Source organism: Oratosquilla oratoria, chromosome 41, assembly GCF_046742065.1.
Source record: "Oratosquilla oratoria isolate Oo_2021 chromosome 41, ASM4674206v1, whole genome shotgun sequence".
In the NCBI taxonomy this organism is placed as follows: Eukaryota; Metazoa; Arthropoda; class Malacostraca; order Stomatopoda; family Squillidae; genus Oratosquilla; species Oratosquilla oratoria.
In genome coordinates, this window is record NC_134817.1 from 6,799,242 (window position 1) to 6,813,099 (window position 13,858).

Here is a 13,858-nt window from a genome sequence, read left to right on the forward strand (position 1 = left end):
AGAATATTTGGTGTCATTTTGGATGACGTCATGAAACACGTGAAAGCAAGATTCAGTGATTTAAAGAAATTCAAGTTCATGTCATTAGTTGATGGAAATAAATTTCAAAGACTTACTTGCCAAGTTGATAAGGATCCATTTGAAAGTTTAGAGAAAAACTACGGAAAGTTTTTCGACTTGATAAAACTGAAAGCGGATTTAGCTGCAATTTACAATGGAGAAGTGTTTCGAGGTAAATCGGTTAAAGATGTGCTTAAATTTCTATTTGAAAATGAACTGACCCAAACATTTCCTGAAGCTGTAAAGCTGCTGCAACTAATTTTGACAATTCCTGATTCAAATGTTCATGTCGGAAGATCATGTTCTGCTTTCAAACGAATTAAGAACTACACTAGGAAAAGAATAACAAATGAAAGACTTTCCTCACTTGCTTTAATATCCATTGAAGAAGAAAGACTTCACCAAATGCAAGAGGACCCCACTTTCAATTTCTATGAAAGAGTGGCAGATGTCTTTGCTTCAAAGAAGGAGAGGAGAATGGATTTTATGTACAAATAGGTTGATATGATTAGTAAATAAACCCTTTTTATATTTCTTTGTGTTTTACTAACAAATCTTTTTATGAACTTTTACTCCATGGCACGTGTGATATAAGTATTACAAAGGAAGAGCATGCCGACAGGGGCCTTTGGTTTATAACTAAGTCGGATACGAAAAAAGAATGAAGAAATAAATCATAAACATTAATAAAAGTGGTCACTAATAATTACGCCAAGATCCTTTTCACTATCCGCTTGTATTAACGAATTTCCAAATAACTTGTAATCGTAGTGTTATTTTTACCTATGTCCATAAGCTTACATTTACTTATGTTAAAGTTCATTATCCACTTTTCAGGCGATTGCTGTAGTTTATTAAAATCTTCTTGAATATCTAATTGGTTTAAGAAATCATCTACCATTCCACACAGTTCTGTATCAAATTTAGATTTTAGTCCGTGGTTTGTATCATTTATATATACTACGAATAGAAGTGGCCCAAGAACGGAACCCTGATGAACTCCACTCGTAACATTTTTCCATCTAGAAGTTTTACCATTTAAACACAAACACGCACAGACATACATATATATGTATATATAATTTCTCCCTTTTACTTTGTGTGGTTCTGCCGTCTCAAACCAAGAGCATCTTTCAGGGAACCTCAATCAAGTCGCTTCTTCCTCTCCTTTATTTCAATGTTTGACCTCATATCTCCTTATAGTTTGTGTATAACAAGGTTTGGAAAAGAGAAACAAGATGAGTAGATGGGAAGAGGAAGTAGAAAGACGAATATGAGAGAGAAGTGGGAGGTAGATGAGTAGGTGAGGGGGAGAGCCGAACAAGTAGAAGGGAAAGTAGATTGAGTAGAGACAGAATGGGAGAAGGACAGAGGAGAGTGAGGGGATGAGACACAACAGAGGTTGGCAGACAAAGAGAGGGGAGAGGCTGACAGAAGGAAAGGTAGACAGAAGTGGAGACAGAGACGAGGAGGGGCTCGTGGAGGTGGTGGTCAGAGGAGCGGTTGTGTCCGGGGACCACGTCGAAAAGCAGCCGGGGGGAAACAACAGAGAGACGAACCAACCGGACAACGGGGAGGGGCCAACAGCGAGGTTTTAAAGCCACGAGAGAGCAACAGGAGGCGTGAGTAGAACCACCCAACGGGAGGAGGAGGAGGAGGTACAACAGGAACGAGAACAAGAAGAGCGAGGAGCGGAGTTCACCAGGGTACTGACTGGTGAAAGTCTTCCAGGGAAGGAGCAACAGTACCCACCTCCTTCACCCACCCAACAGGTCACATCAGGTCACCAGCGTCAGTCATTCTTTCCATGGCAGTCAGTGCCTGATTCGTGTACGTGAATTACGCGTGTACACACGCATGCTCACACAGAGCAAGCCATTTCGTGATCGTGGTTGGTTTGTTTGAAGGATGAAGGCCTGTTCCGCTCGGTCACCCTACTCTGCTTCACCCTTGAGCATGAAGCGATCCTCCCCCCACCCCCATGAACCGGCATAGCAACAAGCCATAGCAACAATACACCTCCGCCTAGTCATTTGTCTCCACCGCGCGATGGGGTGGGCGAGGAGGCGGTGGGGGTGGGGTGGGGGTGATGGGAATGGATGCAATAGTGATTACGGTGGTGGCAGTGGCGGATTCATTATCAAAATATGGTGGGGTGGGGCCAACCTGGATTCCTCCCTCTGAGTAGTCTGAGGTATAATACTGAATATATTGTCTTCCATGTTTTCTTGTACTTTAACTGTGTATAACAGAAGGAACATTTGATTGCTTTGATTTGAAAAACTTTATGTATTGAATGTACACACACTAATAACCATTTTAATCACACTCTAAGCAATCTAGGTTTATTTATATATATACATACATATGTTGAGTATATATGAGCTGATTTCTGTGCTCTTACAGAGGTATATTAAAAGAATGATTAAAAACAATGCACAGAAATCAGCACTTGCTTGCTTGATTTATTTGTTTATTTAATAGTTTGTTATTTACTTATCTATTTATTTATCTTATTTTCTTGTCGTGATCCTCTCTACCTTCACGACGCTGGAATTACGGTGATCTGTTGATTTGTTATTTTTCCTCCAGCTCTTCGTGACGTTGGAAATTTGGTGATGTTGGACATCTTCAAGTTGACGCTGCCTTGCCTCTCTCCTCTCATGCATGTATATATTTGTATTTTAGGTAGGCATATTTCGCCCCTGCCTTGTTACCTCCATATGTGAAGCACGCATAGTATTGGTGTAGTCCACGGTCTGCAAACCTTCTTTCAAACCCGTTTTCTATACATGCAGAAGCAGAAGCACTTCTAACGTCAGGTTAGTCGCTTGGTATCTTCCGTTAAGTGAGGTAGTGTGCGCGTGATTCGCAAATTTTCTTGTTTGTTTTGTACAGATTTATCCCATTCATATTAATTTACAGTTTTTCTTCTTTGCAGATATGGATAGTGAATATCTCAAATCCTTTTCAAAACTAACCTCTGAGGAAAAGAGACGAATCATAAAGAATGGTAGACCAACCCCAGAACTTCCGGAGTTAAGACAACAGAAAGGGCCAAATATTCCTAGAAAGTTTCAGATCGCTTGGTACAGCAGGAATGAGTGGTTGTGCGGATGTGTTACAACAAATAGGCTGTTTTGTTTCCCATGTTTGCTATTTTGTGAATCAAGTGAAAGTGTGTGGGTAAAAGAAGGGTACTGTAATATAAATGGCTTGGGAAGGGCTATGTGTAAACACGAACGATCAAGAGAACATTATGAAAGTCAAGTATCATTGAAAACGTTTGGACCAGCACGAGCCGACTATCTCTTAGAGAAACAAAAGTCTGATAGCATTGAAGTTCACAATAAAAAGGTTAAGGAGAACAGAGATATATTAAACAAATTGATATGTGCTACTTGCTTTTTGGTTAAACAAAAACTAGCTTTTCGTGGACACAATGAACAGACATCGTCGTTAAACCGCGGGAACTACGTCGAACTGTTGAACTACACAGCAAAATTTGATGAGAAATTGGCTCAACATTTAGAGAATTCGTCAGTGTTTTGTGGGCTTTCTGGCAAGATGCAAGATGATTTGATTGAAGCAGTAGGCACGGTTGTAGAAAATAATATCAAAGAAGAAATTGCAAGAGCCCCATTCATCGCAATTGCATTTGATGAAACTGAAGATATTTCATGTACACCACAGTGTTGTACAGTATTGAGGTACGTGTTGGACTCTGACATCAAAGAAGTTTTTATAGGCTTTGACATTCTTAAGGACAGAACTGTTGGAGGTGTAACAGAATGTTTATTTAATCATCTAAACAAATACAACTGTGCTGAGAAACTTGTGGCACAGACGTATGATGGAGCATTGGTAATGGGCTCCCGTTTAGGTGATGTTCAGGTTAAGGTAAGAGAAAGAGCACCAGTAGCTTTATTTACTCACTGTTATGCTCACAAGTTGAATGTTGTTTTATCCCAGTCAGCAAAATTCATACCTGAATGTACAAAGTTTTTCAAGCTCAGTGAAGCACTTGCCTCATTGTTGAGTGAGTCTGGAAGATTAAGGCAATTTCTCGACGAGATTGTGAGAAAACGCATACCAAAGGCGGCACCAACGAGATGGAGTGTCAACTCTAAACTAATCCAGACTATTCTACAATACCATGGCGACCTTTGCAAACTCTTTATCACTGTGAAGAGTAACCCAAGGTTGTGGGACTCAGATACTTTAGTGAGAAGCAATGGGTTTTATGATTGGCTGACAAAAGACTCTACTTACTTTTTGTTGGTGGTTTATAATGAAATTTTCATTAAGACTGACACCCTTTGCAATGTCTTACAAACCAAAATGACAGATATTCCCTACTGCATCGAGAAGATTAATGGAACAGTGAATGTACTTGAAGGTCTGTACAATGAATTTGAAGGTTTGTATGTCGAGTTTGAAGAATATTGCAGAGAAAATAACATGATTGAATCAAAGTCTTATCTGAAAGATTCAATTAAAGAAGAAAGAAGGAGAATATTTGGTGTCATTTTGGATGACGTCATGAAACACATGAAAGCAAGATTCAGTGATTTAGAGAAATTCAAGTTCATGTCATTAGTTGATGGAAATAAATTTCAAGGACTTACTTGCCATGCTGATAAGCCATTTCAAAGTTTAGAGAAAAACTATGGAAAGTTTTTCGACTTGATAAAACTGAAAGCGGATTTAGCTGCAATGTACAATGGAGAAGTGTTTCGAGGTAAATCGGTTAAAGATGTGCTTAATTTTCTATTTGAAAATGAACTGACCCAAACATTTCCTGAAACTGTAAAGCTGCTGCAACTAATTTTGACAATTCCTGGTTCAACTGTTCATGTGGAAAGATCATGTTCTGCTTTCAAACGAATTAAGAGCTACACTAAGAAAAGAATGACAAATGAAAGACTTTCCTCACTTGCTTTAATATCCATTGAAGAAGAAAGACTTCACCAAATGCAAGAGGACCCCACTTTCAATTTCTATGAAAAAGTGGCAGATGTCTTTGGTTCAAAGAAGGAGAGGAGAATGGATTTTATGTACAAATAGGTTGATATGATTAGTAAATAAACCCTCTTTATATATCTTTGTGTTTTACTAACAAATCTTTTTATGACCTTTTACTCCCTGGGACGTGTGATATAAGTATTACAAAGGAAGAGCATGCCGACAGGGGACTTTGGTTTATAACTAAGTCGGATACGAAAAAAGAATGAAGATATAGATCATTATAAATCATAAACATTAATAAGACTGGTCACTAATAATTACGCCGAGATCCTTTTCACTATCCGCTTGTATTAACGAATTTCCAAATAACTTGTAATCGTCGTGTTATTTTTACCTATGTCCATAAGCTTACATTTACTTATGTTAAAGTTCATTATCCACTTTTCAGACGATTGCTGTAGTTTATTAAAATCTTCTTGAATATCTAATTGGTTTAAGAAATCATCTACCATTCCGCACTGTTCTGTATCAAATTTAGATTTTAGTCCGTGGTTTGTATCATTTATATATACTACGAATAGAAGTGGCCCAAGAACGGAACCCTGATGAACTCCACTCGTAACATTTTTCCATCTAGAAGTTTTGCCATTTTCACAACTCTCCTTATAGTTTGTGTGTAACAAGGTTTGGAAAAGAGAAACAAGATGAGTAGATGGGAAGAGGAAGGAGAAAGACGACTATGAGAGAGAAGTGGGAAGTAGATGAGGAGGTGAGGGGGAGAGCCGAACAAGTAGAAAGGAAAGGAGATTGAGTAGAGACAGAATGGGAGAAGGACAGAGGAGAGTGAGGAGATGAGACACGACAGAGGTTGGCAGACAAAGAGAGGGGAGAGGCTGACAGAAGGAAAGGTAGACAGAAGAGGAGACAGAGATGAGGAGGGGCTCGTAGAGGGGGTGGAGTTGGTGGTCAGAGGAGCGGTTGTGGCCGGGGACCACGTCGAAAAGCAGCCGGGGGAAACAACAGAGAGATGAACGAACCGGACAACGGGGAGGGGCCAACGGCGAGGTTTTAAAGCCACGAGAGAGCAACAGGAGGCGTGAGTAGACCAACCCAACTGGAGGAGGTACAACAGGAACGAGGACAAGAAGAGCGATGAGCGGAGTTCACCAGGGTACTGACTGGTGAAAGTCTTCTAGGAAAGGAGCAACAGTACCCACCTCCTCCACCACCCAATAGGTCACATCAGGTCACCAGCGTCATTCATTCTTCCCCTGCCAGTCAGTGCCTGATTCATGTACGGGAATCGCGTGTACACACGGATGCGCATACGGAGCAAGCCACTTCGTAATCGTGGTTGGTTTGGGGGGTGGGATGGAGCCCTGTTCCGCTCGGTCACCCTACTCTTCTTCACCCTTGAGGATGAAGTGATCCCCTGCACCCCCACCCGATCCCGCATAGCAACAATACTCGCCGCCTAGTCATTTGTCTCAACCGTGCTATGGGGTGGGCGAGGGGGCGGTGGGGTGGTGATGGGAATGGTTGTAATAGTGATTACAGTGGCGGTAGTGGTGGATTCATTATCATAATTTGGTTGGTGGGCCTAACCCTCTGCTAAGATGATTTGAGATCGTTACTGATAATTACGCCGAGGTCCTTTTCACTATACACTTTTCTTAACGGATTTCCAAATAACTTGTAGTCGTACCTACTGTTATTTTTACCTTTGTGCATTACCTTCAATTTACTTGTGTTAAGTTTCATTGGCCACTTTTCAGACCATTGTTGTAATTTATCAAAATCTTCTTGAATATTTAATTTGTTTAAGTGATCATTTGCCATTCCGCAAAGTTTTGCATGATCAGCAAATTTGGAAACAGATTTTAGTCCATGGTCTATATCATTTATATATACTATGAATAGAAGTGGCCCAAGAACGGAACCCTGATGAACTCCACTCGTTACATCTTTTCAACCAGAAGTTTTTCCATTTGAAACAACTCTCTGTTTTCAATCATTCAAACAGTTACTAGTCCAACTTAATAGGTTACCACTTATTCCGTGTGAAGCAAATTTAGTAAGTAGTCTTTTGTGTGGGACGGTATCAAAAGCTTTTGCAAGTCACGCAAGAACATTTCCGTCTGAAACCATGCTGGTTATCATTTATCAAACCGTTACTTTCTACCTGGAATAAAGTAAGAAGCTGAGCAAATGTTAGAATAATTGATAAAAAACAAAAATATTCTGTTTGTTCATAGGCTATGAATGCCATAGCCCTAACCATGCTAACCACCTTGCAGGAACAGATGAACTATCTATGTATTGTGGACGTGGTCATCGTGGTCGTGTGGATGTTTTTCCAATAAAATAAAATCAAAACAAGCCCTGCTGGGCATGATGGGGCCTGGTAGATAGGGCCAAGCCCATCAACGTCTGATAGGTATTAGGCCTACCACTTCATCCCTTCATCCCTTCAAACCTTCATCCGCACATCCGCACGTCTGATGACAAACCAACGAAATCATGTGTCTAGTGTAGTGTGGTTGGTGGTGTGTATTGATGTGTGTAAAGCGTGCATTCGGTAATACATTCCGACGAAGTCACCAGTCCTTATTATCTGCTCGTTCATCCTCTGAAGATTCCTCCCTCTCGACATGTTCTTCGTCAGTTGAGTCTTGTTTGGATATCCAAATTGGTTCGTACATGTATCCCTCTAAGTTATATTTTCATACATGAAATAACAAAAAGAAAAACTTCTCAGTTGACCTTTAAATACACAAAAAAGACGTGAATGACAGAGATCCATCTGAGGACCAGACGGAAGGTGGAGAGACGAGATAGAAAAGTTTGCAGGAGTTACGTGTCAGGGATTGGCACAATAGGGAGTGACAAAGATTCATTTGAAGACCAAATAGGTGGAGAGACGAGATAGAGATTTGAAAAGATGGTGGGAAGAACGTGAACAAGCAAAGATTTGGGCGCTGCAAAAAAAAAAAAAAAAAAAAAGTCTTGGCTCATGAGCTTTCATCGCGACTTTCGTCAATCACGATAGCGAGGCGACGCCGCTATGACGACACATCGCGTCACGACGGTTGTAGGCTTGTCGTGGTGGAGGCACCACGACGACGCGACGTCACGACTGGAGGAACTTTGAATCTTGACGGTCCTTTCCCCGCCACGATAGCAACATGCTAATGAAGACAGAGTCATGGGAGAGTCTCGTTAGAGTCACGATGGAGACACGAACCAACCGCCATTGTGGTGCCTAGGTGACTGTGAGAGGTATAAAGAAGAGAAGCGACAGAAGACCACAGTATTTCGAATACAGGCGTGAAGTGCAGCGCCCTAAAAGTCTTACTTCCCTCCAGGTCAATGGGTTTTGTCTGTTCAAGATAGGCGTTCCTCTCTCCCTGCTGCTTTCGTGTACAAATACCTACAGGTAATTGGAATCTGTACAGGATTTGTGGGAAGAGTTGGGATGGTGGAAATGTGATCAATCGTTGTCTGTGATTCGGATCTGCGTGTGTGGGAAGCGTATTTGTTAGAGAAGTTAATGTCTGGTGTAGTGATTGTTGGGTTGTAAACCTAAACGCAGGCGACGCAGGTGACGCAGCACAGCAAAGGCAGACTTTTTCTGTTGCTGAAAAGAGGCACAGTTGGAAAGTCTCTCTCACTTGAAATGCTTCTGGATGTGTGTGCTACCTCAGCATTTCAAGTGAGTAAAAAAAGTTCAGACTGTGCCTCGCTTCAGCAACAGGAAGTCTGCCTTTGGACTTAGGCTTAGACTGACTGATTTCAGCAACAAGAAGCCTACCTTTGCTCTTAGGCTTAAACTGACTGGTTTCAGCAACAAGAAGTCTGTCTAGGCTGACTGGTTTCAGCAACAGGAAGTCTGCCTTTCCTTTTAGGCTTCAACTGACTGGTTTCAGCAACAGGAAGTCTGCCTTTGCTCTTAGACTTAGACTGACTGATTTCAGCAACAGGAAGTCTGCCTTTGCTCTTAGACTTAGACTGATTTCAGCAACAGGAAGTCTGCCTTTGCTCTTAGGCTTTGACTGATTTCAGCAACAGGAAGTCTGCCTTTGCTCTTAGGCTTTGACTGATTTCAGCAGCAGGAAGTCTGCCTTTGCTCTTAGGCTTAGACTGACTGATTTCACATGCCCTTTTACGTGTTAACTCCCACCGTACTCCCCTTCCGCACTCTCCCCCCTTTCTTTTCCTCCTACACCCAGGCAGACCTTAACCATTCTCCCTTCCTCTCTCCTCTGGTCTACCCTGATTCGCGGACCTACTACCCCCTTCCCCTTCTCCTAATTAATAATCCCCTTTCGCATGATTCCTGCAGAGCTTTCACCAAATGCATTTGTGTGTGCGTGTGTATCCCTAGAACACGGTGGTTAACCTTAAGGATTTTATTATGACAGTCGTCAGACGGTTTTATTCATGTTGGAGGGCTTGATTTTTTTTTTTTTTTTCACGAAGAAAGGTCAGGCAGAGTCGGGGGGAGGGGAGAAGGTAGGAGGGGTTACTAAGTTTATTGTTATATATATATTTTTTTTCTCCCTCTTATTTCTTTGTTATCTAATTCCATTTTTCATTCCAGGCTTCACCCCTTCTCTTTCTCGTTCAAGCCAATTAGGCAATGAAATATATCATAATTTCATTTTGCCTTCTTTGCCAGATGCGGTCATAATTTAGATTAGATTAGATGTAGCGACTCCAGTCTCCTACTGAACAAAGAATCCATTGGCATTAGACATAACAAAATATATAACGAGGAGACTGGTTTGGTTATGTTTCATATCCCAATGTCGTAGGCGTACAATGTATAGGATAGCTGCATTACATAAAGTACGAGTATAGGTGTATGAAATGTTTCCTGGGTGCGGTTGTGCCATTACATATAGCCAGAAACGTGATTAGGTTATATATATATATATATATATATGTAAATATATATATAAATATATATATATATATATATTTTTTTTTTTTTTTTTTTTTTTTTTTTTTTTTATTAGGTCCCGGGACCAACCAATTAATACTATACTCGTTGCATTGAGAAATGGCCGTTAGGGCGGAGCACTGGGAGTCCCCCTGTGTTGCCACATATAATTATTTTATAATTTTATTTTATTCTGTGATTTTATTTTATATTTTTATAATGTTGCCACATATAATTATATTCCAATTTTTTGTCACACACCACCACTGAGGTAAAAATCAAAGCAATGTTTTCTATACAAAGGTTTCGTTTCCTCGAGTCAGACATGGCATATGAGCAAGGGAGAGCGACGTTGCCCTACATTTATTCTCTGGCCCCGCCCCCCTCACACTGCATTCAGTGTGAGCCGTGCGGGCCGTGTTATCTGTGGAGATGTGGCAACACCGGGAAATCTCCTACCCCGCCTTAGCGGTCACTTCTCGTTGCGCTGACTATAGAGTGGTTGCGTATCACGCTGGTGCCGAGACGTGTTCCACGTTCTCGCACTTCACCGGAGCACTGTCGTCGTCGATCACCGACGGACTGCCATCAGCTAATGATTACATACATATATATATATATATATATATATATATACATATATATATATATGTATATATATATATATATAAATTTTTTTCTTTTCTTTTTTTTAATTAGACGACTCATGATACATACACTCCTGACGGCCGCTAGATGTACACTGCCTGTGGCTGACATTCTACCAAGTGCTAGCAGATGGCTTTCACGGAGCAACCCGCGTCTGTTAAGTGTAGCTGAAAATGCATACGGTTATTAACTAAGAGGATGAGGAGAGGAACAGAGATAGTAACTGGGGGGAAGGACGCCATGGATTTAGTAAAGGAATAGTGTGCGTGGACCAAACTTTTCATAGTTTGACGAGAAGTTTTTTGGCCAAAGATTAGGGCAATGTTTTTTTTTTCTTTTCTTTTTTTCTTTTTTTTTTTTGAAAGGGCATATGACAAGGTTGATAGGAAGGCACTGTAGGATGGGCTGCAGATGTATGGGATGGGGACTGCTGAGTGGATTCAAGGGTTTTTACGCTAGTAGGAGCTTGTGAGTCGGGGAATGATAGGAGTGAATGGGTTTGAGGTAAAGTTAGGGCTGCGTCTAGGATGTGTAGTGTCACCATGGTTGTTCAACGTGTGCATGGATAGGAAGATGAACGCAAGGGTGATGGGCGGGGGCTGGAGCAAGTGAGAGTGGAAGTGGGAGGTGATGAGCCAGTTGTTGTTTGCGGATGATACTACGATTGTGGTCAGATCAAAGAAAAAGTATGTGGAAAATAGAAAAATACAGGCACCAATATAGAAAAACAGTACTACAATAGATTAATTACATGGAATGGTTGAGGCTTCCCCCTTTCTACTAAATAAATGTTATTGAATATGAAAATAATATTTCAATAAACTGTGATATAACCGAGCCATTCTATAGCAATCAAAGCTATCCAGTAATCTTGATATCATACCTATTACTTTGATTAGTCTTTCTTTTGACTTCATTTACTTTTGTCCTTCCTCATCCCTGTTATCCATTTATCTAATTACTTTCCTTTATTAAGGTTTTCTCTTCATACCTGTAGATCTGTTTCAATTTATAGTATATTCGTATTTTTATCCATGCCTATGAATCCGCTTCGTCATATGTTCGCAATTTTCCTGTCTTCGTGCCCATCAGTCAGTTTCGTTTTATATATAGTATATTCGCATTTTTAATCAAATGTAATTGTTGGAATGCATAACACCACAACCTTTAATATATTCGTTTTTTCTCTCTTTCCATGCCTATCAGCCTGATGCGTTATATGGTATATTCGCATTTTTTAATCAAATGTAATTGTTAGAATGCATAATACCACAACAGGATTCGAACCCACAACCTAACGCGTGCACGTCCATTCCTCCATAGCCGAGTGAGTGTGTGTGTGTGTGTGTGTGTGATTCACTTTCACTGTGGTCTTTGGATCACGGGTTGGACTCGTGATCGACAGCTATTTCCCTCCCGGAAGAGAGCTCAGAGCTCGTATGACCGATCTATGGGTAATGCTGTGACCTTACACGCACACACACATCCAACTCCCCGCCCACGAGAGTTGGAGTAACGACTCGAAGCGCAGCGATACTGAAATTATTTCAGCCCTGGGCAGGATTCGAACCCGGACCGCCGTAGTGACAGTCAGAGACTCTACCAACCGCGCCACCGAGTGCGGTGTGTGTGTGTGTGTGTGTGTGTGTGTGTGTGTGTGTGTGTGTGTGTGTGTGTGGAAAGAGGATGCCACGGAAATTAGTAAAAGAATCTTCAATAAAAAAAAGGACACACGGAATTGAAGTGGTTCATCAGAATTGCCCCCCAAAAACACTCCGCTTCCTAGAAGGTGCCACGAAAAGTAATAAAATCGCCTGGCGGCAGTCAGGATGCAGGGAACAGTGCCACCCGGCATGAAAGGGGTTAACAGGGGAGGATGCCTACACCAGGAGGCGCTGAGTAACTGCGGCCGAAGCCGTCAACTTTCCCGCTTTAGGGACTACTGGGGCATGTAACTACAGTCACTGCTGGGAATCGAAGAAGAGTGCGGGACTCGAACCCAGAAGTAAGGGAGTGCGAGATCAGCACGCTTCTGATGATGCCATCTGGGTACAGGAGTTCCTTGATTAAATAATCGGCCAACTAAATAGTTGCCAGCAAGATATCAAGTCCACCTGTGTTCCGTCTTCAAAGGCAAAATTTCTTGTGGAAGAAAAATTTACAAAAAAAAAATAAATAAATAAATAAACAAAATATAATTGTAGAAACAAAAAATGTGTGTGTGTGTGTGTGTGTGTGTGTGTGTGTGTGTGTGTGTGTGTGTGTGTGTGTGTGTGTGTGTGTGTGTGTGTGTATGTGCATTCCATACATTTTCATCACAATATTCACAATTTGCCACACCTAATAGCCTCAACTCCCAGCATTTCCATCACCCCCCAACTCCTTAGCACAACCATGCCACTCCCTGCATGAAGTCACTCCCCTCTCTTCCCCCACCAACTCCCCCTCCTTTCTGCGACCTTAAACTCCAAATATCTAAACTCCTTCATTCTCCAAGTTTCCTTCGATACCTGGGCTTTCTTCAGGTTCCATGCCACGCCCATTGTACCACACCCTTCTCATATCACCCGGGCCAACCACCCCTCACCCATTTCTCAGGTCAGGTAAATACAATTACCCAACCTTATCCAAACCCCACGAATACCTCTCCTCCTTACCTTCTTTCCCCCCCACCCTTTCCTTTCGTTCCACCTCCCTTTGTATTTACCTCTTCCGTTTCTTCTTCCTCTACCCTCTCTGCCTTCTTCCACGTCCACTTCTTCTACCCTCTCTTTTTCCATCTCCCTCTCACATGCGATAATAGCGTAATAGGAAACGTGTTGGTCTCACATTCGATCAGCTGTGGGTTCGAATCCCGCACTCCTCTCCGATTCCCAGTAGTGACCGTAGGTCCCTGCCTCAGCAGTACAAGCACACAAGGCAAAGGTGACAGCAGCTATGCGACTCCAGGCGTAGGATCCTCAACTTCTCTTTTCCTTCCCCCTTTCCATCTGGAGTACTCTCTCTCTCTCTCTCTATCTCTCTCTCTCTCTCCCTCTCCCTTTCTCTCTCTCCCTCTCTCTCTCTCTCTCTCTCTCTCTCTCTCTCTCTCTCTCTCTCTCTCTCTCTCTCTCTCTCTCTCTCTCTCTCTCTCTCTCTCTCTCTCTCTCTCTCTCTCTCTCTCTCTCTCTCTCTCTCTCTCTCTCTCTCTCTCTCTCTCTCTCTCTCTCTCTCTCTCTCTCTCTCTCTCTCTCTCTCTCT

The 13,858-nt window shown here is 41.8% G+C and overlaps 2 protein-coding genes across 2 annotated transcripts in view; both read left to right on the forward strand.

Moving 5' to 3' along the window:
* Positions 1–558, forward strand: part of LOC143021101 (zinc finger MYM-type protein 1-like) — a 2,127-nt gene extending 1,569 nt beyond the window's left edge. Inside the window, exon 1 of the mRNA XM_076178384.1 lies at positions 1–558. This exon is cut by the window's left edge and continues 1,569 nt beyond it. Within this exon, the coding sequence (XP_076034499.1) occupies positions 1–558 (558 nt within the window).
* Positions 559–3,003: 2,445 nt separating this feature from the next.
* Positions 3,004–5,127, forward strand: LOC143021102 (zinc finger MYM-type protein 1-like). Its single transcript, XM_076178385.1, has one exon. It carries the CDS (start codon positions 3,004–3,006, stop codon positions 5,125–5,127), a length of 2,124 nt encoding a protein of 707 aa, XP_076034500.1.
* Positions 5,128–13,858: the final 8,731 nt, after the last annotated feature.